The sequence below is a fragment of the Erpetoichthys calabaricus genome, chromosome 10 (assembly GCF_900747795.2).
Source record: "Erpetoichthys calabaricus chromosome 10, fErpCal1.3, whole genome shotgun sequence".
NCBI lineage: Eukaryota > Metazoa > Chordata > Cladistia > Polypteriformes > Polypteridae > Erpetoichthys > Erpetoichthys calabaricus.
The window spans coordinates 138,864,876-138,892,497 of record NC_041403.2 but is presented as its reverse complement, the minus strand read 5'-3'; the positions used below and the strand labels follow the sequence as shown (position 1 = coordinate 138,892,497).

At 40.8% G+C, this 27,622-nt stretch overlaps 1 protein-coding gene across 1 annotated transcript in view; it reads right to left on the bottom strand.

Moving 5' to 3' along the window:
- The window catches only part of actr5 (actin related protein 5), a 74,510-nt gene that overhangs the window by 10,804 nt on the left and 36,084 nt on the right, over positions 1–27,622 (bottom strand). Inside the window, exon 7 of the mRNA XM_051933273.1 lies at positions 27,200–27,339. Coding sequence (XP_051789233.1) covers positions 27,200–27,339 — 140 coding nt within the window. The remainder of the gene's footprint in view (positions 1–27,199; positions 27,340–27,622) is intronic.

Below are 27,622 nucleotides of genomic sequence, written 5' to 3'. Positions count from 1 at the left end.
TTTTTTTTTTTGCACAATACAGTTATATTTCTTTTGTACTTGCATTTCTGGAGATTGCCCCTCTATTTGGTGTGTCTGGTTGTTGGTCCTGTTACTTGATGTCAGTGTCTCAGTGTCTGTTTTCTAGGACACCTGTTGTCAGAGATTTATATTTTTGTTTACAAAAATTATTTTGTACTTTGTCGTTATGATATTATATTTTTAAATTTGTGTAACTGCACTGAGTAAGGAGAGTACTGGATTAAACTGAAGTCAGAATGGCGAGAGATGGTGGGATTGAGTTCATATCATATGTGTTCCTGTTGCATTATCTGATAGGTCACATGCTTGAAGCACCACCAAGGAAACAGGGAAGCATGGGGGACATAACATGTTGCAGCTATTTTTATGTATTCTATGTCTTTATCTGATTAGATCACAGCATCAATTACATTTATGCATAATGCTGTGGATTTTAAATCACTTTATTTTTTATTTAACTATTAATGCTATGATTTTGGAAATTACTGTAAAAAGGAAAAAGAAGTTTATACAAAAACTAAAAAGTAAATAGAAAATAGGAATTCATAAGATCATTAAGTTTTTCATTTTTTTATTCTTCAGTCATAAAACAATACTCCATTGTTTCCCTGTTTATTTTTTTTTCATCATGATGTACTGTTGTGCAGTAACTTGCCACCATTAATGTATGTTTCAAAATGCAAAGCATGAAAATTTTTATTTGGTTAACACTAGAATCTATGAAACTTATGAAAAAACTCATAATCCCGCGTCACCTTAAATTCCTTTGCACCTCTCCATCAGCATCTTTTGTTTTGTACTGTAAATGCATTGATCAGCACAAGCAGCAATCAGCCTGCTATCCCATTCCACTCCCACCAACGGAGTTCAACTCAGGCAAAAAAGTTTTCCCAGCTCAAGGCTCTTTATCTGCATGTGAGGTGCCTGGAATTGTATAGGGTAAATAATATATCGTTATTTAGAATACATGTATTTCATCTGTGTTCCGTGTCTACAATGATCTGTGCAAGTATAGGATGAAAGGAAATGTGAGGCAAGAAATGCTGAAAACATACCTAAAACAGAAACTTCTTCCATGTTATACTAATAATGACATGAAGTGTATAATGTGTGAAGACTTTAGTCCAAATATCAAATAATCATGTGCACTCTCTCTATTATAAAAAAAAAATCCTGGGAGGGAGACTAGGGAGATGAGATGTGATCTTCCCGGAAGACAATTTGACATCCTGCGAGAGACACTTAAACGTCACGTGAGACAAGGCAGTGAGACAACATTTAAAACAAGTTCACGGACATCTAATCAAGCAGATGTTGGAATGCTTTTGGCAGACAGACATCATGTGCTCCCAGCTCTTAAAACAACAAGCGACAAGCAGAACACACAGCTTGCCAGCAGCAGCAGCAGGAAGCCAGCAGATGAGTCAACCGTTTCTCCTTAGCTTGCGTTCAGCCCCCCCTTTCACAACACGAGCGGGAGAGACGCGAAGTGGCAAAAGGACAGCTGTTGTACAGGCTTTAAAATGATCGGCATACAGCGCAACATAAAGAACACACAGCTTGCCAGCAGCAGCAACAGAAAGACAGCAGATGATCCGACGGCATCTCCTTAGCGTGTGTTCAGCCGCCCCTCTTCACAACACAAGCAGTGTTATACGTCCTGCAAGAAAGATTTAACCATGTCCGGGGCCGGAAATAAAGGGCAAGTATTGTTTTTACAAAAGTTTTAAAGTAACAGTGAAAATAATGCATATGTAACAATTCCCATGAAAATAACAATCTCTTTAAATTGTATATCCGGTAAACCAAACCTGGGGGTGGGCAAGCGAAGCGAGCAGTGGGTGAAGCCCCCTAGTTATTCAAAAATACAACCAAAGTAAAAACCCAAGCTCAAATGTTATTCGAGAGAAAGTTGATATGTGTTCTTGGATGGTGCAGAGGTAAGAACTGTTGCCTTATAACCATAAGGTTCTGGGTTCGAGAACGGCCGCTCTGCCTTTTTTGTAGTGTGCTGCTATTATTATTACTGTAATATAATAAAAAACATAAATTTGATTTGAGTTTGTAACACCCAGAGTAAATTTTGGCGAATTGCAAAAGATATCGCCGAAGGGATATAAGCAGACAAACCAACGCTCGTGAATTATGTTTTCTTGGTCTCTTGTTGTCACTTGAATTTTCTGTTATTCAGTTTTGTTTTTGAATAAAAGCACACTTGTTTTGTTATACTTTTGCAAACGTGTTTATTTTATACTCCAGTAACCACTTCAACGAGATCAAATCTGTCTCTGCCTCTCTCTTACATGCACACACACATTCATACAAAATGAAACGTTTTGAAAATGCAACTCTGCGTTATGGTGCTGAAAATGCAGACAGACTTCTTTTTTGGTGCATACACTGTCAGCATGGCAGTGCTAAATCTAAACACAAGCATGGAAAATTGCTTGCGAACTAAAGTGACTTTAATTGCAGGTGGAAGTCCCATTTTACTTCTGCTGCCAAGGAGAGTTGTGTTGTGGTGCAGCAGTCTATTAGCCAGTGAAAGTGCCTTTGTTCAGAAATGGCTCCATAAGCTTTATGACCACAGACTCAGAAAGTCTTTGCCCTTGGGTTGTAACTCAAAACACAGCTCTCAACAAAACGTTGCCAGACGTCCGAAATTGCAGCAAACCTGTTGTTTTTTACACGTTCTGCATGGGTGTCTTTGTTGTCAAATGCCGCATGATAGTGTGATAGCAGTCACGGGACATCGTATCTTTGATTGCCAGTACAACAAATAAATCTGAGCAGGCATAGTGTGATAGCAGTCACGGGACATCGTATCTTTGATTGCCAGTACAACAAATAAATCTGAGCAGGCATCAACCACAGCAGCAATTGTGGTCATTGCTAATCTTGTGAAAAGAATGGAGATAAACGTCATCAGCTCAGAGAGGGAAAGGCTAGTTCGTTGTACCACTGACAGAATAAAACAAAAAAAAAAAGCGCTAACTTTTACAAGTAGCCAAAATTTACACTGGGTGTTACAGACTCAAATGAAATGTATGTTTTTATTATAGTAATAATAATAATAGTAGCTCACTACTCAAAATGCGGAGCGCCTGGTCTTGAACCCGGAAACTTTTGGTTATTAAACAGCAGTTCTTACTTCTGCACCATCCCAGAATACATATCAATTTTCTGTAGATTGACATTTGAGCTTGGGTTTTTAACTCATTGACAGTAACATGTAAGTTGAATGATTTTCTATTTTTTACTTTGGTTATATTCTTGAAGAAAAGTGCACATGTTTATTCGATATCTGGACTAAAGTCTTCACACATTACATATTTCACATCATTATTAGTATAACATGGAAAAAGTTTCTGCTTTAGGTATGTGTTCACTTCTTGCCTCGCATTTCCTTTCATACTAAACTTACACAGATCGTTGTAGATATGGAACACACATGAAATGCATTAATTCCAAATAACGATATATTATTTACCCTATACAGCTCCAGGCACCTTACACGCAGATATACACACTTGAGCTTGGAGAGATTCAGCTCCATCGAGGGTTTAGTTGGAGGGGATAGGATAGCAGGCTGCTTGTGCTGATCGGCACATTTGCAAAACAAAAGGAATTTAAGGTGGGCTGGGATTACAAATTTTTTGTAGGCTTCAGAGATTCTAGTGTTCATATAATAACTTTATTTAACTGATCTAAAAAAGTCTGGTGTAGGTTTTTATTTTGTGGGGTAAACGTAATGCATTCTCTCTCAATGATTAATAAATTCTCATTTTCTATTGTAGCAAGGCTACATAACTTGACAGTCGGATTAGCCTTCAGGACTGTCCGCCACTTTATAATGTTGGCTGGGAGGGTGTTTGTAAATAGCCCTTCAGGCAGCTTTGGTGACGTCCCAGTGCTGGGAGGACCCCGTCTAGTAAATATTCCAGCTGCATGTTGCCGGCGTGAGGTTTCCATAACAACCGAGAGGGGCAAGGATGTTTCGGCAGGAAACTTTTTCTTTTTAAGGGAAATGGCAGATCAAGGAAAAGGAGAGGAAAAAAGGAAGGGAAAGGCTGAAGGCAAGGTGGCAACTATCCACGCTCAAAGAATCATTCAGGATCGTTCTTCACCCAGGGACGTCTGCTAATTTTGGCCACCCTGAAGAAATAATCAGGTGACGAATCCCAAGAAGAGGCCAGGTACTGGTGTTCTCAGGGTGCTCCCATCTGGTGAGTCGGATCCCTGAGTTTGCATTTCTTCATGATAGTCTGTGGAGAAGCCGTTTCGCCAGAGGACTGTTGTGTTTCCTCCTGCCACACGGGAGGAACTGAACTGCAGGGTTTATTGTTTTCTTATATGTGGACTAAGTTAAATCTTTCTTTTTGTGTTCTCAAAGAACAGTTTTTTTTTATTATTTACTTTTTTTATTGTCTGTGTCAAACCGGGGGTTAGGATTTGGGTGTCTGGGGAAGGGGTTCACTAATGAGCACTTAGGCACCGGGCAAGTAAATGTAAACAGACAAATGTCAATATATTTATCAGTCCCACTTTCTGTTGCACTTTATTTTTTGCCAATTATTTAAGAGCGTGCATAGGGACAAGAGGGGCAGAGGACCGAATATGGTAATGCTATTATAACCTTCAAATATCGTTCACTCCCCTGTCAGGTTGTGAAGTGTAGGAATCGCGCTCCCATATTTTGCGGTTGCTACACTATAAAAAAATGTAGTGTGCATTTTTAAGAGTAAAGGCTTTAACACAATACCATGAATGAATTACAAAATATCTACCACAGGGCTTTTCAATCATTTTTCTAAGCAGGAAACCAAATGGAAGTTTAAGAGATCATGGGGACAGCAGCAAAAAAAACAAAAAACAAAAACACAATCTTACTGTATATGATGGGGGATAAGCTAGTCTTGACTCTGGTGTGAAAGGATAACTTTATCCTCCAAACAGAAATGGCTTGTAATGACGTGTGTTTCTTAGACTAGCACAGTACTTCTGAAATAATCTGTAGAGTAATCAGCAGTGTGGCAGGAGGAACGTGTAATGTGCTCCTGTGTTGCTACTTTATTATCTCTATGCTGCCTTTTAAATTGTATTTTCTTCAAAGCTGTTTGGTAGCATGATGTGGAAATTCTGTGCTATTATTACTTCAAGTGGCACAGAAGTATTTCAAGCACATATTCAAGGACACAATTACTTTCAAACACTTAAGTTTCCATGTACAATGATGTTAGAAAAGGTAGTAAACAATCAACAGCCAAAAATAAATATAATGTGGTCTGTCAAAGGAAGTGCCCCACTTGAAAAAGAGAACAGACAGCCCTGAAGCACAAGTGCCTTGGCTGTCAGCATTAATGATGTGTAATTTATTTTAAACACAAAAATTATCTTCAAATTAAATAATTTTTAAAATATCAAAAAAGAGTTGCACTCAACTTTCAGGTAAGAGAATAATAAATTAAACAAATGTGAAACCAACTGTGCATTTCTCAGTTCTGTTCTGGCACCCTACAAGCTGTGGTTGTCTGCAGCTCAGAAATCTGTGAACATACTGCTCCTCTGTACATTATGCATAAATGATGCACACATTCCACCACACAAATAAATTAATTAGTTTGATATACTGTAGATTCTGGATTTTCTTTTTTTTTGCCTAGTTGTTGAAGTGGTGTGGGTACACCAGTAGTAAGGAGACACCAGTATAAATTTGCAAACCTGGATAAATTTTCACATGTCAAGATGCCACCTTTGTTACTTGTCACAACAGTGACACAACTGTTGTGGTGGCAAGGTAACAGGACACCTACTCCTCACCATGTGATGCAACTCTGTATGTGGCAGTACAACTATGCAGATGGAAAAAGAAGATGTACACAATCACATACACACACTCGCATGTATTGTTATGTTGCTACCAAAACGTGAACTGCTGTCTCACTCTCCTCCAGACAACTATACAATAATCACAGAAAAATATCACATATAACTTGTTGTTGTTTAAACTGTTCCGGGACTACAGATTCTCATAGCGTATGGTCCATTATTGTGTAAATCTACGTTTTGTGCTTTGAATGATGCAAATGCGAAAAGACTTTGTTGTTTACTCTTTGTCTTTTATATCGGACCTCGATTTGTCCTGCTATTTTTTCAATTACCCCTGTGTCTGATGATTAATCACCTTTTGTTTGCGGTAATGCAATCTTTTCTATCTGTTCTTTGATACTGTAGCGACTGATATGATAAAATGTCACAAAAGTTTTACTTGAACAATCGCCGACTTCCTAACTCCAAACACAACTTTCTAGCACCCTCTCCAACGTCCCCCCTTACCGCATCAATCAATACCCCGCTATCAGTCTTCCGTGCTGAACTCCGTCCTCCATCAATCGGACCTAACAGTCACTTAAAACCAAAAAGCCCTCAACCTGGCTGGGACGCTACAATACTTGTGGATTTAACTGCTTTCATATTCTGTACCTTTCTCTGCATGTGTATTGCGCCATCGTTTGTTGGAGCCTTTCGAATTCCACTGCTTTCATAATATCTTATCTGCCTTTTTTTCTCTGCAACGCATTCTCCGTATTGTCCTTATACGCTTTATATGTGCTGAGAGCACATGATCTGTATGTACCACATTACTGAGTGTTTTTTGATGGGTGAGCTCTTATATGATGAGCTCATTCGTCTTGGACGCGTGCCCGCTTTGCTTGCGGCATTTCAGACGCGCGTTGTAGGTGCCTGCGTACATTGATTTTATCCAGCCGGGCTCGTGTTTGTATATCCATCAGTCGAGCCCGTTCATTTTGAACCCGTGTCTGCTGTGCTTCCGCAGTTTCAGACGCGCGTTGTAGGCGCCTGCGTTCATTGATCTTATCCAGGTGAGCTCGTGTTTGTATCGTTGAGCTGTATTGTGTTTGAATTCGGTGTAAAGCGTTCAGCAGTTTGTACAATCCCAAGCAGCACATTACTCCTTACTTCACTACGCAGTAGTGCCACGCACAATATGGCGGTGGCGCCTGCGCCTTTCGTACCATCTTTGTGGACCTGTGGGGCCGCCGTAGCCTCTTCCGTTTGAATCCGGGCTGCAGCGCAGAATCCTCTTTTTGGCGTGGCTGTGTCGGTAGTCGTTAGCTATGGGCGCCTTGTTGCTTCATTTCTCATTCACGTCCGTTGAGCTGTTTCGTTTTTTGGGCCGTGAGTCCTTCGTTCGCGGTGGATAAGACTTCGATTGCGGTTTATGAGACTTGCTCTTCGCGCCTGCGCAGTACGTCTCATGGTCCCATCGCCGTGTACCCGCGTCCATGCCATCCGGTTTACCATTCTCGGTTAGTAATATGGATATTATATATATATATATATATATATATATATATACATACACACATATATATATATATATATATATATATATATATATATATATATATATATATATATATATACATATATATATATATACACATATATACATACATATATTTATACTGTACATATATCTTGTTCTTTCGGCTGCTCCCGTTAGGGGTTGCCACATTGGATCATCTTCTTCGATATCTTTTTATATACAGTGATCCCTCGCTATATCATGCTTCGACTTTCGTGGCTTCACTCTATCGCGATTTTTTCTCATACACACTTACGTCGATATGCATGCGCTTTCTGAGAACTTTTATCTAAGCCCCAAGATGGCTCCTAAACGTGCTGCTTTTTCTAAGCCTTCTGACAATAAAACTAAGCGCCGGAAGAAGATGCTTACCATCCAGGAGAAGGTGAAACTCTTGGATATGATCAAAGATGGCAATACCCTACAAAAGCCTCCTCACGCATATGAAAAGACAGCGCCAGCAACTGCCTATCAAGATGTTCTTTAGCCGCGCACCTAGACACCCACTGCCTACTCCTAGTACTCCTTCAGCGGAAGAAGCAAACGACGCACCTGCTGAAGATACTGCACCACCTGAACACTCTCCTACTAAGGTTGTGCCTTCATAGGTTAGTGGTTGTGTGTAAGAACTGTGTGTGTGTGTGTAATTAAATGTACAGTACAATAATAATAAGATATTTGTAATGTCTAATGTGTCTTATTTTCTCTTATTTTGTCTAATATATTGGGTAATACGAGTGTAATGGTGACTAAAGGGTGTTATTTCATGTCTAGAAGGCTCTAATAATGTTAAAAAACGTATTTAGAAGGTCGTAAACAGGTTTTCTATACTCTAACTGTGAAAATATTCGATTTATAAATAAAGAATCCTACTTCACGAAAATTAATTTATCACGGTAGAGTCTGGAACGGATTAACCGTGATAACGAGGGTTCACTGTACACATATATTTTCATATACAGTATATTATATATATATTGTCACACACGTGCGGATGGGAGGCAGCTAAAGGGCTTGAGTAAGGGCAGTTCCGAGGCATACTGGGATGTGGCAGAGTGCAACAACTCTTTTTCTCCCTTTCCTGTAGACCAGTGGTCCCCAACCTTCTTGACAGCAAGGACTACTTTATTAGATGCAAATTTTTCCACGGACCGGTCAATAGGGGGGCAGTTTTATACACAATTTACATAACATTTCTATTATTATTAAGTTGTGAAGCAGTTCGCACACGTTTGCAACACTGAGATTTTTCTTTTTTTTTTTTTTGCATATAACAAAGACATATGCTTTGCATTTGCCATTCCAACAGATTGCACATCACAAACATTAACACTGCTATCTTTCTTTCGTGTCTGCCGTTTCTATAGGAGGGTGACAATGAGTTAAATTACAATGGATGTTTTTCAAATGTTGACAAGCAATAAGCAAAAGGTATCACTGAAAACCACAGAAAACAAAAACAGCAAAAAAAAAAAAAAAAAAAACAGTACGAGGAAAGTTCGAAGAAAGAGATTTTTTTTTTTTTACAATGTTTCTGTTTGGGGATCGTTGTGCAAACATGCACAACTGAGCTGTGACCACAGATCTAACTGCTCTGTGGATAATTCGTTCAAGCATTTCAAGGTCACTTCGTTGTAATGAAAGCATCGGCTGAATGTACTTTGTAGTAACGCGATTTCTATAGACTCGTGTCATATGGGGAAACTGTCGGGACCATAAAAATAACTTTGTTGTAATACTCTCTCACCTCGGTCTCTCTCCTCTGTCTGCGCTGCTGCAAAGCCCCGCCCGCCAAGAGTTCTGAAAAGTCTGAGTGAGTCTCCGTTGCCGGCTGTTCGACGGCCACGGCCTGGTAGTGGGCTGCGGACCGGGGGTTGGGGACCCCTGCTGTAGACCATTCATGGAAGATTCCACCTGGATCTCTTGACGTCACTTCCGGGACCGTGCCTATGGAAAGAGGCCTTGCCAGCTCTGGCCCCTGTGATGTCACGTCCGGGCTCGAGCCAATGACTGAAGACCTTCATTAGCCCGACCCCTATGATCTCACTTCCTGTTTTCCCCTTTAAAAGCCTGCACCTTTTCCCTATTCCCTCAGTTCTGTTTTGGACTCGGTTTTGTGCACAGCAGTGCTGTATTTATTTGCTCAACTTTGCAGCCAGGAAATCAATTATACGCGTGGCTGCTCCAAACCTTTCAATGACTGAGTCGAGTTTCTGACAATATATATATCTGTATACATACTGTATATCTATCTATCTATCTATCTATCTATCTATATATATATATATATATATATATATATATATATATATCTTTATATACTGTATATCTATATATCTATATTATATATTTATATATATATATAAAGATATATATAATATATATATCTATTTAAATATATATACAGTACACCCCCAAAATTCGTGGGAATTACGTTCCTAGAGCACCTGCGAATTGTGAAAAACCACGACTTTTGGATGTGGTTAAAAGATGCCTTTTAAATGCCTATTTTTATCGTTTCAACCCTAAATACAGTATGCCCCCAAAGCACTTTAATTTTGTTGCAAACTCAGCTTAATACATTAATACATTACCTAAAAAAATTACCTTAATACATTACCTAAAAACAGAATGTAAAGGTAAACCCGTCTACTGTACAGTACTGTACTGCTATGTCTCCCAAGGTGATAGAATGTGAAATACAGATGTTACCGCTATACGTACTGTAATTCATGCAAGCGCATTTTCTTTGGTATGCGCTGTCATTTTCTTTGTTAGAGTAAATACACAATAATTTCATTTAATTAAAATACAGTAAAATGTACGGGTACTCACCAATGATGAATGATATTGATGATGAAGTAGCTTTAAAACTTTAGCAGATTTGAAACTCCTTGGGTGGTGCCTCTTTTTCAGGCGCTTCAGGAGTCGTCGTATCTTTGTATGGGTCTTCTTTTGGTGGGGTTTCGTGCTGGCTTTTCTTTATAGGTTTCAGGAACGTTGTGATAGGAAGTTGCTACATTGTCTCCTATAGCAAACTGCTGGTACAATTTCCGTGCTTTCTCACGGATGATGTTACCGTCTTCCTGCAGTCGGTGACCAACAGTGCCAAGGCAGGTCCCATCCTGACGATATTTTTTTATTCCTTACAGTCTTTTCCTTTTTGGCACTATCACAGAAACTTACAGATACGGTACTCCAGATCGCTGCTTCGTTCTTCTTTATGTAGCATACGGTGCTTTCATTAATGCCATAGTGGCGCGCTACTGCAGCATAACTTTTTAGTTCCCGGAGCAAATCAACCTTCTCCTGGAGACTTTAAAACTTCTTCTGGCACTTAGGCTCAGTTCCAGAAGCCTTAGAAGGTGCAGAGCGGTTCAACAACATTGTGTGCGTTTAAAAATAACAAAACAATAACCAAATGGAAAACATGAGGACACTCAGCTGGAGATGCGTCACAAAGTAGCAGTCAATCATCAGCAAGGAGAAATGAATAACGCTCTTGGATTGGCTACTTTCACCATCCAAAACCGCAGTACAGTATTGCCACGAAAAAAGCCATAAAAAATTGAGGAGGATATTTGCGCTTTCCGCTAACAATTAATAGTTAGGTTCTAAGAAAAAATGCGCAAAGGACTGAGTCCGCGAACCCTGAACCACGACTTTTATATTTATTATATATCTTGATAAGAGATTATATATATCTATATATATCTTATCAAGAATTATAGTACTGTGCAAAAGTTTTAGGCAGGTGTGAAAAAAATGCTGTAAACAAAGAATGCTTTCAAAAATGGAAGTGTTAATCATTTATTTTCATCAATCAACAAAATGCAGTGAATGAACAAAAGAGAAATCTAAATCAAATCAATATTTGGTGTGACCACCCTTTGCCTTCAAAACAGCATCAATTCTTCTAGGTACACTTGCACACAGTTTTTGAAGGAACTCGGCTGGTAGGTTGTTCCAAACATCTTGGAGAACTAACCACAGATCTTTTGTGGATGTAGGCTTCCTCACATCCTTCTGTCATTTCATGTAATCCCAGACACACTCGATGATGTTGAGATCAGGGCTCTGTGGGGGCCATACCATCACTTCCAGGACTTCTTGTTCTTCTTTACGCTGAAGATAGTTCTTAATGACTTTGGCTGTATGTTTGGGGTCGTTGTCCTGCTGCAAAATAAATTTGGAGCCAATCATATGCCTCCTTCATGGTATAGCATGATGGATAAGTATCTGCCTGTATTTCTCAGCATTGAGAACACCATTAATCCTGACCAAATCTCCAACTCCATTTGCAGAAATGCAGCCCCAAACGTTCAAGGAACCCCAACCATACTTCACTGTTGCCTGCATACACTCATTATTGTACCGCTCTCCAGCCCTTCGACGAACAAACTGCCTTCTGCTACAGCCAAATATTTCAATTTTTGACTCATCAGTCCATAGGACCTGCTGCCATTTTTCTGCACCACAGTTCCTAGGTTTTCATGCATACTTGGGTCACTTGGCCTTGTTTCCACGTCGGAGGTATGGCTTTTTGGCTGCAACTCTTCCATGAAGACCACTTCTGGCCAGACTTCTCCGGACAGTAGATGGGTGTACTTGGGCTCCACTGGTTTCTGCCAGTTCTGAGCTGATGGCACTGCTGGACATCTTCCGATTTTGAAGGGTAATAAGCTTGATGTGTCTTTCATCTGCTGCACTAAGTTTCCTTGGCCGACCACTGCGTCTACAATCCTCAACGCTGACCATTTGTTTGTGCTTCTTCAAAAGAGCTTGAACAGCACATCTGGAAACCCCAGTCTGCTTTGAAATCTTTGTCTGGCAGTGACCTTGCGGATTCAAAATAACTACCTTCTGTCTTGTTGCTGTGCTCAGTCTTGCCATGACATGAAACTGTCTTCCACAACCTCACCTTGGTAGCAGAGTTTGGCTGTTCCTCACCCAGTTTTAAGCCTGTTACACAGCTGTTTCTGTTTCAGTTAATGACTGTGTTTCAACCTACGTGTGACATTGATGATCATTAGCACCCGTTTGGTATAATTGGTTGATCATACACACGACTATAATCCTACAAAATCCCTGACTTTGTACCTAAAAGAATTGATTGTGGTTTGAAGGCAAAATGTAGTAACAACAAATATTGATGTGATTTAGATTTTTCTTTTGTTCGCTCACTTTGCATTTTGTAAATTGAGAAAAATAAACAATCATTTATATTTCTGAAAGCATTCTTTGTTTACAGCATTTTTTCACACCTGCCTAAAACTTTTGCACAGTACTGTATCTTGATATACACTGTACAGGTGCTGGTCATAAAATTAGAATATCATGACAAAGTTGATTTATTTCAGTAATTCCATTCAAAAAGTGAAACTTGTATATTAGATTCATTCATTACACACAGACTGATGTATTTCAAATGTTTATTTCTTTTAATGTTGATGATTATAACTGACAACTAATGAAAGTCCCAAATTCAGTATCTCGGAAAATTAGAATATTGTGAAAAGGTTCAAAAGATAGCGTCAGAAGCGTCTCGCCTTTGGACTGCTGCTGAGTGGTCCAAAGTTAAGTTCTCTGATGAAAGTAAATTTTGCATTTCCTTTGGAAATCAAGGTCCCAGAGTCTGGAGGAAGAGAGGAGAGGCACAGAATCCACATTGCGTGAGGTCCAGTGTAAAGTTTCCACAGTCAATGATGGTTTGGTGTGCCATGTCATCTGCTGGTGTTGGTCCATTGTGTTTTCTGAGGTCCAAGGTCAACACAGCCGTCTATCAGGAAGTTTTAGAGCACTTCATGCTTCCTGCTGCTGACGAACTTAATGGAGATGCAGATTTCATTTTCCAACAGGACCTGGCACCTGCACATAGTGCCAAAGCTACTAGTACCTGGTTTAAGGACCATGATGTCCCTGTTCTTGATTGGCCAGCAAACTCGCCTGACCTTAACCCCATAGAAAATCTATGGGGTATTGTGAAGAGGAAGATGCAATACGCCAGACACAACAATTCAGAAGAGCTGAAGGCCACTATCAGAGCAACATGGGCTCTCATAAAACCTGAGCAGTGCCACAGACTGATCGACTCCATGCCACGCCGCATTGCTGCAGTAATCCAGGCCAAAGGAGCCCCAACTAAATATTGAGTGCTGTACATGCTCATACTTTTCATGTTCATACCTTTCAGTTGGCCAACATTTCTAAAAATCCTTTTTTTGCATTGGTCTTAATTGATATTCTAATTTTCCGAGATACTGAATTTGGGACTTTCATTAGTTGTCAGTTATAAGCATCAACATTAAAAGAAATAAACATTTGAAATACATCAGTCTGTGTATAATGAATGAATCTAATATACAAGTTTCACTTTTTGAATGAAATTACTGAAATAAATCAACTTTGTCATGATATTCTAATTTTATGACCAGCAACTGTATATATAAATATATAAATATCTTGAGATATATATATATATATATATATAAAATTATTTATTTTATATGATTTTTATATCATCCATATTACTAACCGAGAATGCTAAACCGGATGGACGCAGGGACATCCGGCCATGGGCCGTAGCCGCAAAAAGACGTACTGCGCAGGCGCCCCAAGAAATGAGGCTCCGCGAGAGGCGGCCGCGACCACAGAAAAAAGGAGTCAGCACAGAAAAAAGGAGTCAAACGCAGGCGACGCACAGCGCCGCACGAAACCCATTGCACACGAAACTAGCACACAAAAAAAAAGAAGCCGCTCGCGCCCACCTGCAAGCCCCCCCCCCTACAGGCACCGGACGGGAGATTTTAGGAGGAGATTTTAGACAGTGCTTAACTATTACTCCACTTACGATGCGCTCATCTATTGTTCAGTCCACCTTAAAATACGCGGACAATTGGCATTGCGTTGATGAATAATAATATTCCCTTTGGAGTAAAGGTACTTTTATTAGGAGTAGATTTTAGACAGTGCTTACCTATTGCTCCACATGGCATGCGCTCAGCTATTATTCAGCCCACCTTAAAATACGCGACGACGTCATATAAACAACACGAGACCGAACTACAATACATATACAGGCGCGAGACCTGATTGGTGATAATACGAAGAAACGAACAGTCCGCATATTAACAGTGAGTTCGATCCTACTTATTACTTATCCATATTCCTAACGATAAAGATCAAACAAGTCATCAATTCACGATCACGCATACAAAACTAGACGGCTCGAGTAACGGGACCACAAACACGAACCCGCATCAAACAAAAAAATTCACCTCGGCGCGCTTCTAAAACCGCGGAACAAAAAATGTTACGCGAACAATTGGCTTTGCTTTCTAAATATACACTTGGTACAAAACATGCGATTTCCAGATCCCGAATATAACAATTGGTTATTACAACTAGAACATTGTACACCTAGAATTGACCTTACGAGTTCTGACCTAGAATTACCTTTTACATTGAAACGCCGACAGTTCCCCATTAAACCTGCATTTACCATGACCATCAACAAAACACAAGGACAAACCATGGACAAGGTTGGCATCTACCTCTCTGAGCCCGTTTTTGGACATGGACAACTTTATGTTGCCTTCTCACGTGTTCGACGTTCATCTGACATTAAAGTTAAAGTTATAAATCTCACTCTTTGTCATGCCCCAACGCCAGGGGTTGGCGAGCGAAGCGAGCAGGGGGCGGAGCCCCCTAGTTATTTTAATAATATACATACACTATATGTGAACTATAAAGCAATAAATGCATAATTTCGTGCATTTTAACCAGTTTACATCTCTCAACTTGTTAAAAATTTGCATATAATCAACTTATATGAACCTTTACTTCAATAATATACACATTATGTTTGTATTGCATGCACACCTTGCTGTGTAATTATTTCAATGAACATGTGGTATTGTCGAGTACATAGTGTTCCCATTTATACCCCACTACGCAGCGGCTGAATTATAATAATAATAATAATTCCTTACGTGTTTATAGCGCCTTTCTTACTACTCAAAGCAACTTGTAAAAATAAATAAATAAATAAACAAATAAATAAATAACAGAAAGGAAGCTCCCCGGACACAAACCGGTGATCATTTAACTGCGAGTCAGCAATCTTACTCCTACCACCACCTCTTCCTGTTAGATACGGCACATTATAATTTTGAGCACTACTTTTTTATTTTAAACTGTCATAAATAAATTATATCAAAAATGATTTTTAAAAAGCCAATTTGAAGCAAAGAGGGTAAGTAATAACTATTTTTATTGTAAGTCAATCAAAAATGCTTACGCCTAAAAAAAGATCGTCCTGTCAAAATATGAGACTCTTTCACCTTGATGATGTGAATCATCTTTAAATGAAATGCTGCCAATAAGAAATAATAGAAATCCGCGCGCTGCTTTCTATCTTTGACGAACTAACGTTTTATGGGGTGAAAAAAATGATCGCCCCTGACAGATACACTTAATTAGTAGTGTGTGCGACCCACGATTTGTGAGTTTGTGTGTGTGTGTGTGTGTTGTGTGCGTGTATAGGGTGGTCCAGATCTAACTATGCAACTTTTAATGCAATGCAATAATTGCATAATTAGATCTGGACCACCCTGTACGTGCGTGTGTGTGGTTTTGTCAGTTTTACTATAAAAACATTTAGACATCAGTTATTTGTGAAGCATGAATATTGTGGTCATTCTGATCCCTGATCATCATTTAAAATAAACAGCGCAACTCCACTGTTTTCTTCCATAACATCCTTTCAGCAAATAGAACTAAGTTCCTTGCTAAAGCAGATCACCCTTTAATGAAATGCTTCCAATACGAAATAACAGAAATCAGTAGGTGGCTTTCGGTCAATGATAAACCAGCGTCTCATGAGGTGAAAAAATGGGACGTACTGCGGTTGTGATCAATGCTTTCCGGTAACTCGGCTTTTGAAAAGAATCTGTCAAGAGGGAGCGAGTGAGGCGGGTGCATTGAGCCGGGGCGAGACGGAGCGGGGCAAGGAGGCGTGTATCTGTGCGAGTGTTTTAAATAATGAAAGGAGAAAAAGTGCTTTGAAATTGAGGACCCCCAACCAAGACGGCTTACGAAACAAAACATGATAGACAGGCATATGCTACCTGTATAAAATACATGCAATAATGACAAACAATATTGAAGCAATGATGAAGCGAAAGGGTGATGATAAACTTGGGTGGCCACATTGTGCCTGCCCGTTAATCCCAATATATATATCTGAACAGATGTAGCTGAACCGATGTATATATGTGTGTGGTCGTGAACCGAGGCAAAAGTTTGGTGAACTTTTTACTCGTAAACCGATTTGTACGTGTACCGAGACGTTCATGAACCGAGGTTCCACTATATATATATATATATATATATATATAGATATATATATATATATATATATATATCTATACTAATAAAAGGCAAAGCCCTCACTGACTGACTCACTGACTGATTGACTGACTGACTGACTGACTGACTCATCACTAATTGTCCAACTTCCCGTGTAGGTGGAAGGCTGAAATTTGGCAGGCTCATTCCTTACAGCTTACTTACAAAAGTTAGGCAGGTTTCATTTCGAAATTCAACGCGTAATGGTCATAACTGGAACCTCTTTTTTGACAATATACTGTAATGGACAGCAGCTCGATGGCCGTGGGAGGCGGAGTTGAGTGTCACGTCATCACGCCTCCCACGTAATCACGTGAAAAGACTGTGAACGCAGTAGGGAGAAATGAAGGAAGAGCCGCAAACAGCGAAGAACAAAAAATTCATTAAACAATTGAGAAGGGAGCGAAACAATAAGAAGCGAGCGAGTGAAGCATACAAGCATCTTCATAAGGGAAACAAAGCATGGTGTAAAACGTAAGTTTAAATTAAGTTTATAGAAACGCTCCCGCTGCGGATTGCAATAACATATTCGCGAGATAAAAGTTTAATGAGAAGACACGAGGTATAAACGAACCACACGCCGTAGCGCAACGTTAGGGGCTTCACTTCTGGTGCTGACGTTCGAGATTCGATTCCCGAGAGGGGATGCAATGCGTGTGTACGCATGAAGAGCACAGAATTAGGGCGAAACACGTGTCGCGTACTCTTTGCATAATTTGAAAGTAAACAATTTCAACCATTCTATGATCTGCTTCTCGCAACTGAAAGACGGCACATGGCGGATGTTAGCCGACTTGCTGACCGCAACGTTAGGGGCTTCAACTCTGGCGCTGATGATAGAGATTCGATTCCCGAGAGGGGATGCAGTGAGTGTGTACGCCTGATGAGCCCAGAATTAGGGAGAAACACGTGTCGCATACTCTTTGCATTATTTGAAAGTAAACTATTAAAACCATTCTATGATCTGCTTCTGGGAACAGAAAGAGGGCACGTGGCGGACGTAAGGCGACTTCCTGACCAACCACAAGCCTAATCTGGCAGGTAACCACCCATACAATCAGATTGTGATTCAGAAAACGAATGCCATGAATGTAATTACCACTATCTACATACTGTCAAATAAACGAAACACACGCCGTAGCGCGACAGCTGTGAAAAGGGAGGTTCACAAAAAAACAGATCCTTAACAAATTGTTATTGGTATATTTTCGATCCGTTTAAAAAGGTTTTCTTTTCTTCTTAATAAAAAATTAAAAGCAGTACTTCGCCGCAATGAACCACGAGAATTTGGCTATACATATATCTGCTTCTCGCAATTAAAAGAGGGCACATGGCGGATGTTAGACGACTTGATGACCAAGCATAAGCGTTACCTGCCAGGTAACCACCCATACAATCAGATTGTGATTCAGACTAGGAATGCAATGAATGTAATTACCCCGATCTACATACAAGGCGAAAGTCTTGCAACATTCAAAGATGATGGTTTGGGATAAGTACACCATGGAACATAAAAGAGCTTATGAAGCCTTGAACCGAAAAAAGCAAGATCTCAGAGATCGTAAAAAAAAAAAAATAGGAGGTAATGTCGTTTTACTCGCTGTAGATTTTAGTCAAACATTACCAGTTATTCCACGAGGGAGACCAGCAGATGAACTCAACGCGTGTTTAAAATCCATGCTTCTCCCACGGTCGGTTATATGTCGCGTGTTCTCGGGTAGGTACAACAAAAAATGTATACATTTAAGCATGTAATGGGCAAACAAAAAATGAGGTATACCCGAAGGCACTGCAGTAGTACTCAATGTAACTTTACTTCTTAAATGTTAATGTTTTACTGTTTAATAATTTATACGCTTCTTATATGTTGTTCAAATTCTTTTATCAAAATATCAGTGACAGCGCAATGCACGATAACATGGAGTGAATACACTATACGCATCTGCCCACGGCCGCCCTTGTGTGCGCAGATAGGAGTTGATTCTACAATAAAATAAAATAAAGATAAAAAGAGTAATACAATCATCACCCATAAAGCGGATAGTAGACGTGACGTACTATATGTGTACCAGATTTCAAGTCAATAGGTGAAACGGTTTGAGAGCTACAGGTGATTTAAAATCCTGGACAGACAAACGAATAGCCACGGTAGCAAATTATAGAAGAACATTTTACTGTTTAATAATTTATATTTATATGAAATGTGCTTCTTATATATTACTTCATATTCTCATATGATAATGATGTTAATGTTGTATATATTGATTACTATGTTATTGTAAGTGCATGTATGTGTGTATATGTATATTTATATATATATATATAATATATATGTATAATATGAATATGTATATATATATATAATATGTATGTATATATAATATGTATATATATATATATATATATATATATATATATATATATAAATATATATAATATATATATATATATATATAAATATAATGTGTATATATATATATATATATATATATATATATATATATATATATATATACATATATGTTGTGACAGACGACCGGCTATGGACTCCGGTCGTCACCCCCAGGCCGTTAGGAGGAGCCCTCCGGACAACATATTTGTGCCCCGAGTTCCAGCAGGGCCTCATGGACTTTGTAGTGTTTTGACACAGCCCTGCTGGATACCTTGGGGGCCGCCAGGAGTCGCTGTAGGAGGGCTAGTGGGCTCTGGCATGCCGTATAACCCGGGAGTGCATCTCAGTCACGTGACTGGAAGAAGCGATGTGCTCCCGGGATGAAGAAAAGGACTGTTTGCCCTGACCCGGAAGGAAAACAGACTTGTGGGTTTGGCTTGGAGCCACTTCCGGGTCAGGGGCTATAAAAGGACTCTGGGAAGCCCAGAACACCGAGCTGAGCTGGGAGGTAGGGTGGCGACGTGTCTGGGCGAGGAGGAGAGTTAGAGAATTGTTTATTGTTTATATGAGTGTGGAGTGGAGGGTGCTTTGTGCACATTATAATAACAAAATAAATAGTTGTTATATTTTCACCTGGTCTGAAGAGTGGTACCTGAGGGTTCGAGAGGTGGACAAAAGCCTCATCTGTTACACTGGCGTAGTCGGCAGGATTCTCTGGCCGTCCGTTGGCAGAGGATCTGCATCAAAAATTAAATTTGTTGTGGCAGAGAACCCTAAGAAGGTCCCTCTAGTAACCGCGGAGGTGAAAACTCCACCCGCGACCAAGAGCGCTGCAGCTGAGAGCCATCCTCTACAGCAGGCAAATATGGGGAAGAAGACTGGGAAGAAGGCTGGAGTTGTCCAGAAGACTTCGGTCCCAGATCCAATGGAGAAGCTGTGGACTTACCTGACGGGCAGTGAGGACGACCGGGAGCAGCTCAAGACAGAGCAAACCCGTGCGGGATGACAGCCGGAACGTTGCAGGATTGCAACTCCCGAAGATTATAACAGGGAGTTGGAGCGTGACCGCATACGTTCCGAGGTAAGTGCTGGGGAAGCACGCGAACCGCCGGGTGCTTGTTTTTCTCTGTTTGCAGAGGCTTGTCTGCACGAAGCGGACAAAGAGCACGCCCGCCTCACACCTAGACAAGATGGCTGCGACGAAAAGAAAGCAAGCCAGTCTAGGCGTCCGCAGAAAGGGAGTCCATTGGCTGACGATGTCCACGTGACCTCGCGCGACGGCAACCAGGAAGAAGGTCAGTTTGGAGCCGTCGGTGAGGTCAATACTTCCCCAACGCGTCTGCGCTCCCTGAAGGGGAAGGGGGCGGCGAGCGAAGCAGCGCCACCATTTAACAAAGGTAAAGAGAGACGGGACGTGACTGTAGTGTCTGCTGGCAAAATTAAAAAGGCAGACCGCAGCCAGCCGGAGGAGGCTACCCGTTCCTCTAAAGACTCCATATCCCAGGAGCCCTTGCGCTCATCAGCAGAGCACGTGCCAGGAGTGGACGTGCTCATTGGTTCCCGGTCGGCAGGTGACCAAAATAAGGAAGTAGCCTTACTGCCGGCCGAGACAAATAACTTAACAAACTATATGGTACGGGATCTCGAAGAGGTACTCGAGCCCGTACTGGGTTTCTTTCAGGGAATCGAGGACCTGAGGAGACGGTTGGAGGAGCTGGGAGCCACGGTCGAAGCGCCGCTGAGGAGACTTCATGAATACCTTCGGCGGTTAGGCCGTGAAGCCCCGGCCTCGATTAATGCGGCGGTGCAGGTAGGTGCCCTCTGTACCGTATATAATAAGGGGACGCAGTGTGAATCGGCACCGCGTTTAATAAGTTGCGGTTGCCAAAGCGCTGTGTGCCCGACAATCGAATGTGGCACGATGACGGAGGGGTCGGGAAATTATCCGTTGGAACCGGAGCAGCGGTATCAGACGCTGCTCTGGACTAATGCGGACGTTAAAAGCCCGACCCGCGTGGAAAAGGGGTTGCCGTTGGTTACTGAAGGGGCGGGGGAAGCACCGATCGTCCCGGGGCAGCTGAATAGATAGATAGATAGATACTTTATTAATCCCAATGGGAAATTCACATTCTTCAGCAGCAGCATACTGATACAATAAATAATAATAATATTACAGGTGAAAAGTGCTGTTACCCGGAGCGATACGGTACTAATGACGCTGCCTCCGAGTTTACATAGGACAACGGGCGTGCAAACAGCAAAGAGGCTCACTCTTTGCCATAGAGAGCCTCACGCTGTACACAAGCCCCAGAGAAAGCAGGAGATCCCTGAATTAAAAAGAGGGTCTCCTGACATAGAAAAGAAACGGGCAAAGAGTAGCAAAGCGGCTGTTAACCCCTCCTTGGCGGAGGACAGGGTGGAGCTAACTGAATTCCCGAGGTGTTTCAGGTCTCGGGAAGAGAGGCCACCAGGAGGACGTCGGCGGTGCTACAACTGCCGGCAACCGGGCCATGTGTGGAGGAGTTGTCCCCGGAGGACAGGGGAGCGGTGGGATAGCAGATACACCGTTCCCCCAAGGTTCGCTGGGGGGTCTCGACAACAGAGCCACGGTCCGGATAAAGCGTTCTCCTGGAGGAAGACGTCCCTCGCGGGAATCGACGCTCCGCCCCACTGCTCGTCGCTAAGGGGGAGGGACTGTGACAGACGACCGGCTATGGACTCCGGTCGTCACCCCCAGGCCGCTAGGAGGAGCCCTCCGGACAACATATTTGTGCCCCGAGTTCCAGCAGGGCCTCATGGACTTTGTAGTGTTTTGACACAGCCCTGCTGGATACCTTGGGGGCCGCCAGGAGTCGCTGTAGGAGGGCTAGTGGGCTCTGGCATGCCCTATAACCCGGGAGTGCATCTCAGTCACGTGACTGGAAGAAGCGATGTGCTCCCGGGATGAAGAAAAGGACTGTTTGCCCTGACCCGGAAGGAAAACAGACTTGTGGGTTTGGCTTGGAGCCACTTCCGGGTCAGGGGCTATAAAAGGACTCTGGGAAGCCCAGAACACCGAGCTGAGCTGGGAGGTAGGGTGGCGACGTGTCTGGGCGAGGAGGAGAGTTAGAGAGAGAATTGTTTATTGTTTATATGAGTGTGGAGTGGAGGGTGCTTTGTGCACATTATAATAACAAAATAAATAGTTGTTATATTTTCACCTGGTCTGAAGAGTGGTACCTGAGGGTTCGAGAGGTGGACAAAAGCCTCATCTGTTACAATGTATATATATATATATATATATACATATAGATAAATAAAATGTGTATATATATATATATATATATATATATATATATATATATATATATATATATATATATATATATATATATATATATATATATATAATATATGTGTATAGTAATCCCTCGCTATATCGCGCTTCGCGGCTTCACTCCATCGCGGATTTTACATGTAAGCATATTTAAATATATATCGCGGATTTCTGTGGACAATGGGTCTTTTAATTTCTGGTACATGCTTCCTCACTTGGTTTGCCCAGTTGATTTCATACAAGGGACGCTATTGGCAGATGGCTGAGAAGCTACCCAGCTTACTTTTCTCTTTCTCTTGCGCTGACTTTCTCTGATCCTGACGTAGGGGATCCCCTGCCATTCCTCCTTGCAGATCCTCTCCAGTTCTGTCAGGTTGGATGGTAAACGTTGGTGGACAGCCATTTTTAGGTCTCTCCAGAGATGCTCAACTGGGTTTAAGTCAGGGCTCTGGCTGGGCCATTCAAGAACAGTCACAGAGTTGTTGTGAAGCCACTCCTTCATTATTTTAGCTGTGTGCTTAGGATCATTGTCTTGTTGGAAGGTAAACGATTGGCCCAGTCTGAGGTCCTTAGCACTCTGGAGAAGGTTTTAGTCCAGGCTATCCCTGTACTTGGCTGCATTCATCTTTCCCTCGATTGAAACTAGTCGTCCTGTCCCTGCAGCTGAAAAACACCCCCACAGCATGATGCTGCCACCGCCATGCTTCGCTGTGGGGACTGTATTGGACAAGTGATGAGCAGTGCCTGGTTGTCTCCACACATCAGACCAGAGAATCTTATTTCTCACCATCTCAGAGTCCTTCAGGTGTCTTTTAGCAAACTCCATGCGGGCTGTCATGTGTCTTGCACTGAGGAGATGTGCGGTATGTGTGGAGACAACCAGGCACTGCTCATCACTTGTCCATTAATGAGGAAAAAAATTAATTTAAATGATTTTAGCAAATGGCTGCAATATAACAAAGACTGAAAAATTGAAGGGGGTCTGAATACTTTCCGTACCCACTGTATATATTATATATATATATATATATATATACACACACACACACACACATACAGTGCATCCAGAAAGTATTCACAGCGCATCACTTTTTCCACATTTTGTTATGTTACAGCCTTATTCCAAAGTGGATTAAATTCATTTTTTTCCCCAGAATTCTACACACAACACCACATAATAACAACGTGAAAAAAGTTTACTTGAGGTTTGTGCAAATTTATTAAAAATAAAAAAACTGAGAAATCACATGTACATAAGTATTCACAGCCTTTGCTCAATACTTTGTCGATGCACCTTTGGCAGCAATTACAGCCTCAAGTCTTTTTGAATATGATGCCACAAGCTTGGCACACCTATCCTTGGCCAGTTTCGCCCATTCCTCTTTGCAGCACCTCTCAAGCTCCATCAGGTTGGATGGAAAGCATCGGTGCACAGCCATTTTAAGATCTCTCCAGAGATGTTCAATTGGATTCAAGTCTGGGCTCTGGCTGGGCCACTCAAGGACATTAACAGAGTTGTCCTGAAGCCACTCCTTTGATATCTTGGCTGTGTGTTTAGGGTCGTTGTCCTGCTGAAAGATGAACCGTCTCCCCGTCTGAGGTCAAGAGCGCTCTGGAGCAGGTTTTCATCCAGGATGTCTCTGTACATTGCTGCAGTCATCTTTCCCTTTATCCTGACTAGTCTCCCAGTCCCTGCCGCTGAAAAACATCCCACAGCATGATGCTGCCACCACCATGCTTCACTGTAGGGATGGTATTGGCCTGGTGATGAGCGGTGCCTGGCATTCACGCCAAAGAGTTCAATCTTTGTCTCATCAGACCAGAGAATTTTCTTTCTCATGGTCTGAGAGTCCTTCAGGTGCCTTTTGGCAAATTTCAGGCGGGCTGCCATGTGACTAAGCAGTGGCTTCCATCTGGCCACTCTACTATACAGGCCTGATTGGTGGATTGCTGCAGAGATGGTTGTCCTTCTGGAAGGTTCTCCCCTCTCCATAGAGGACCTCTGACAGAGTGCCCATCGGGTTCTTGGTCACCTCCCTGACTTAGGCCCTTCTCCCCCCGATCGCTCAGTTTAGATGGCCGGCCAGCTCTAGGAAGAGTCCTGGTGGTTTCGAACTTCTTCCACTTACAGATAATGGAGGCCACTATGCTCATTGGGACCTTCAATGCAGCAGAAATTTTTCTATAACCTTCACCAGATTTGTGCCACGAGACAATCCTGTCTCGGAGGTCTACAGACAATTCCTTTGACTTCATGCTTGGTTTGTGCTCTGACGTGAACTGTCAACTGTGGGACCTTATATAGACAGGTGTGTGCCTTTCCAAATCATGTCCAATCAACTGAATTTACCACAGGTGGACTCCCATTAAGCTGCAGAAACATCTCAAGGATGATCAGGGGAAACAGGATGCACCTGAGCTCAATTTTGAGCTTCAAAGCAAAGGCTGTGAATACTTATGTACATGTGCTTTCTCAGTTTTTTTATTTTTAATAAATTTGCAAAAATCTCAAGTAAACTTTTTTCACGTTATCATTATGGGTTGTTGTGTGTAGAATTCTGAGGAAAAAAATGAATTTAATCCATTTTGGAATAAGGCTGTAACATAACAAAATGTGGAAAAAGTGATGCGCTGTGAATACTTTCTGGATGCACTGTAGGTAATGTTAGCAGTTGCTCGATAGTAGCCTAATGATTGGGTTTCCTAATAAAATTAACTAAAAAACTCCACCATATTTAAATGAATTTGTCATTTATCGTGAGTTAGTATTAACTCAGTTAGTCTGACTATCAGAGAAAAAAAATCAGTCATTTTTTCTATTTTAAAGTAGAAACAGCAAAACTTTCATGCAATTTAAAAATCTGAACACTTAATTGATATTTTAAACTAGCACTGTTTAACCCTCTGGTAATTAAAAAAATAGTTTAATGGGTTACATATTTTAACTTTAAAAACTGTTATTTGAAAACTGGATATTTAAATTCAATTTGGATTTCTTGTAAAATATTTTTTCTTATGCCCACAGGCTCTGGAAAACCATGTTTCTTATTCAATGAACTTAATTAACTCTGGCTTTAAAAGAATTGGTTTGGAATTTATGTTGGAGTTTCTTTTTTGCAATCATGCCATGTGTTGCTGAAGCAACTTGTGGCGTTAAAGGAAGCATAATATATCAGGAAAAAAGCTTCCCCCCTGTGGCAAGAGGCCATCAACAGAAATTAAAAATAAAGTATTTTCACTTTAAACAATGCATTTATTTAAAAAAAAAAAAGACATGCCTTCTATGGCAAATAATACCGTAATAAACTTGTAAGTAATTTTTTATCACACATTCTTGGCATTATCTATCATGGTGCAAGATTATGTATGTACTTTGTTCACAAAAACTGATTCTGCTGAAGTTTCCATGTAAACATCAGCCTGTGTGAAGGAAGCCATGGTGGAAACTGGAAGTGCAAGAGTAGATTATCTTGTGTCTGTGGCTGTTGAGGATAAAATTTCTTTTCAGCTAAAACAGTCTAAAAATGCACATATACAGGATGTGAAAACAAAAGGGAAAAACAGAGCCTATAGTTTATATTTAACCCATTTCAGTTACCTTTCAGTCTTTGGTTTGTATCATTTAGATGTGAGCTGTGAAGCATTCATGCAAAATGTGCTGCTACACTAATGACATCCATAAATTAAGTTACCCCAATAAATATTGTCTGTTTGGTCCTTAGGGCTTCAACCACTACATCCAGTATTATTTTGGAAAAATTTTACTTCTTATTAACCAATCACTAGTTTTCATGAGAGTGTCTGTATCACTAATGGCTATAAATCTTCCTCTATTTCTGCAATTCTGTCCATCCCTTTATTCTTCTCATCTTTCATCTGTTGAAGATTCTCACTGAAGTATTCACACTTATTTACAGTGGCACGCAAAAGTTTGGACACCCTTGCATAAAATTTCTGTTCCTGTGAATAGTTAAGTGAGCAGGAGGTGAATTGATCACCAAAAGGCATAAAGTTCTAGATCACTTATTTACTAAGCTTTTGCATGCCACTGTAGCTATGAGGCAAAACATTAAGTTACCTTTACAATCAGATATATTAATGATATAAAATGAGAGCTTGTTTGTTAACATTTGTAATTTTATCAGAAAAAACCAAGCACCGTCTGCTGTGTATGAATTTCTAACAAAAGTACAAATGTGACCACAGCATCTCTGAAGCTGTCTACCAATAAAAATGTTCCAGGAAGTGGTTATCATTAATTAGGGCAATGATGTTGGTGGCTAGACCTCTTTAAACATGATGGCATCTTACAAAAATAAGTCATATTTCTGTGAAAATTATAAGGATATGCACATCTTTTGAATTTATAGTGAGGAGTACTCTCTACTTCCCTATGGATATATATGGTAATTTTTAAGGCTGTTGTTTCAACTGTTCCAGTAACCAGCACTATAAGCTCAATTATAAATTATGCTTCACTCAACACAAATTTCTGTAGCAACTAACTTCAAATATACAAAATTGACTTGGTAACTTACACAATTTAAGAGTTATTAAATTCAGGAACCAGAAATCAGTAATTGAAGCAAATGGTTCAATAATCAGGAAAAGACTTTGCCATCACAACTGTAATGCAGAAAAGATGAAAACAGCATATTCACACACACAGTACCTGTCCAGGACGTACTGCAGTGTTTCTACAATCCCTGCCTGTTCTTCTCCAATCAATGAAGGCTGGAACAAGATTTCTGGCACTCGCAGCATCTCTGTACCCAAGTACATTTGGTGATATTCAGCAAGGTTAAATATGGACTGTGAGTAAAGGACACAAGATTAGTAAGTAAGCATGAAAGAGGACACCAACAAGACAGCCAGGAATGAAGTCAAGCTAATTGTTAACAGGGAAACCTTTAGTAATTTTGACACATGTAAAAGAAATAGCACAAAAAATATTAATTTCAATGAAGTCTACCATCTCTGTAAAGAAACATTCAGAGAACAGACAGCTACTCCGTTTTAACACTGCCATTTTTGTCATGTGACTCTTACAGCCGGTTACAGGCTGTACAACAGACAGCAGTCTCTTGATCATGCA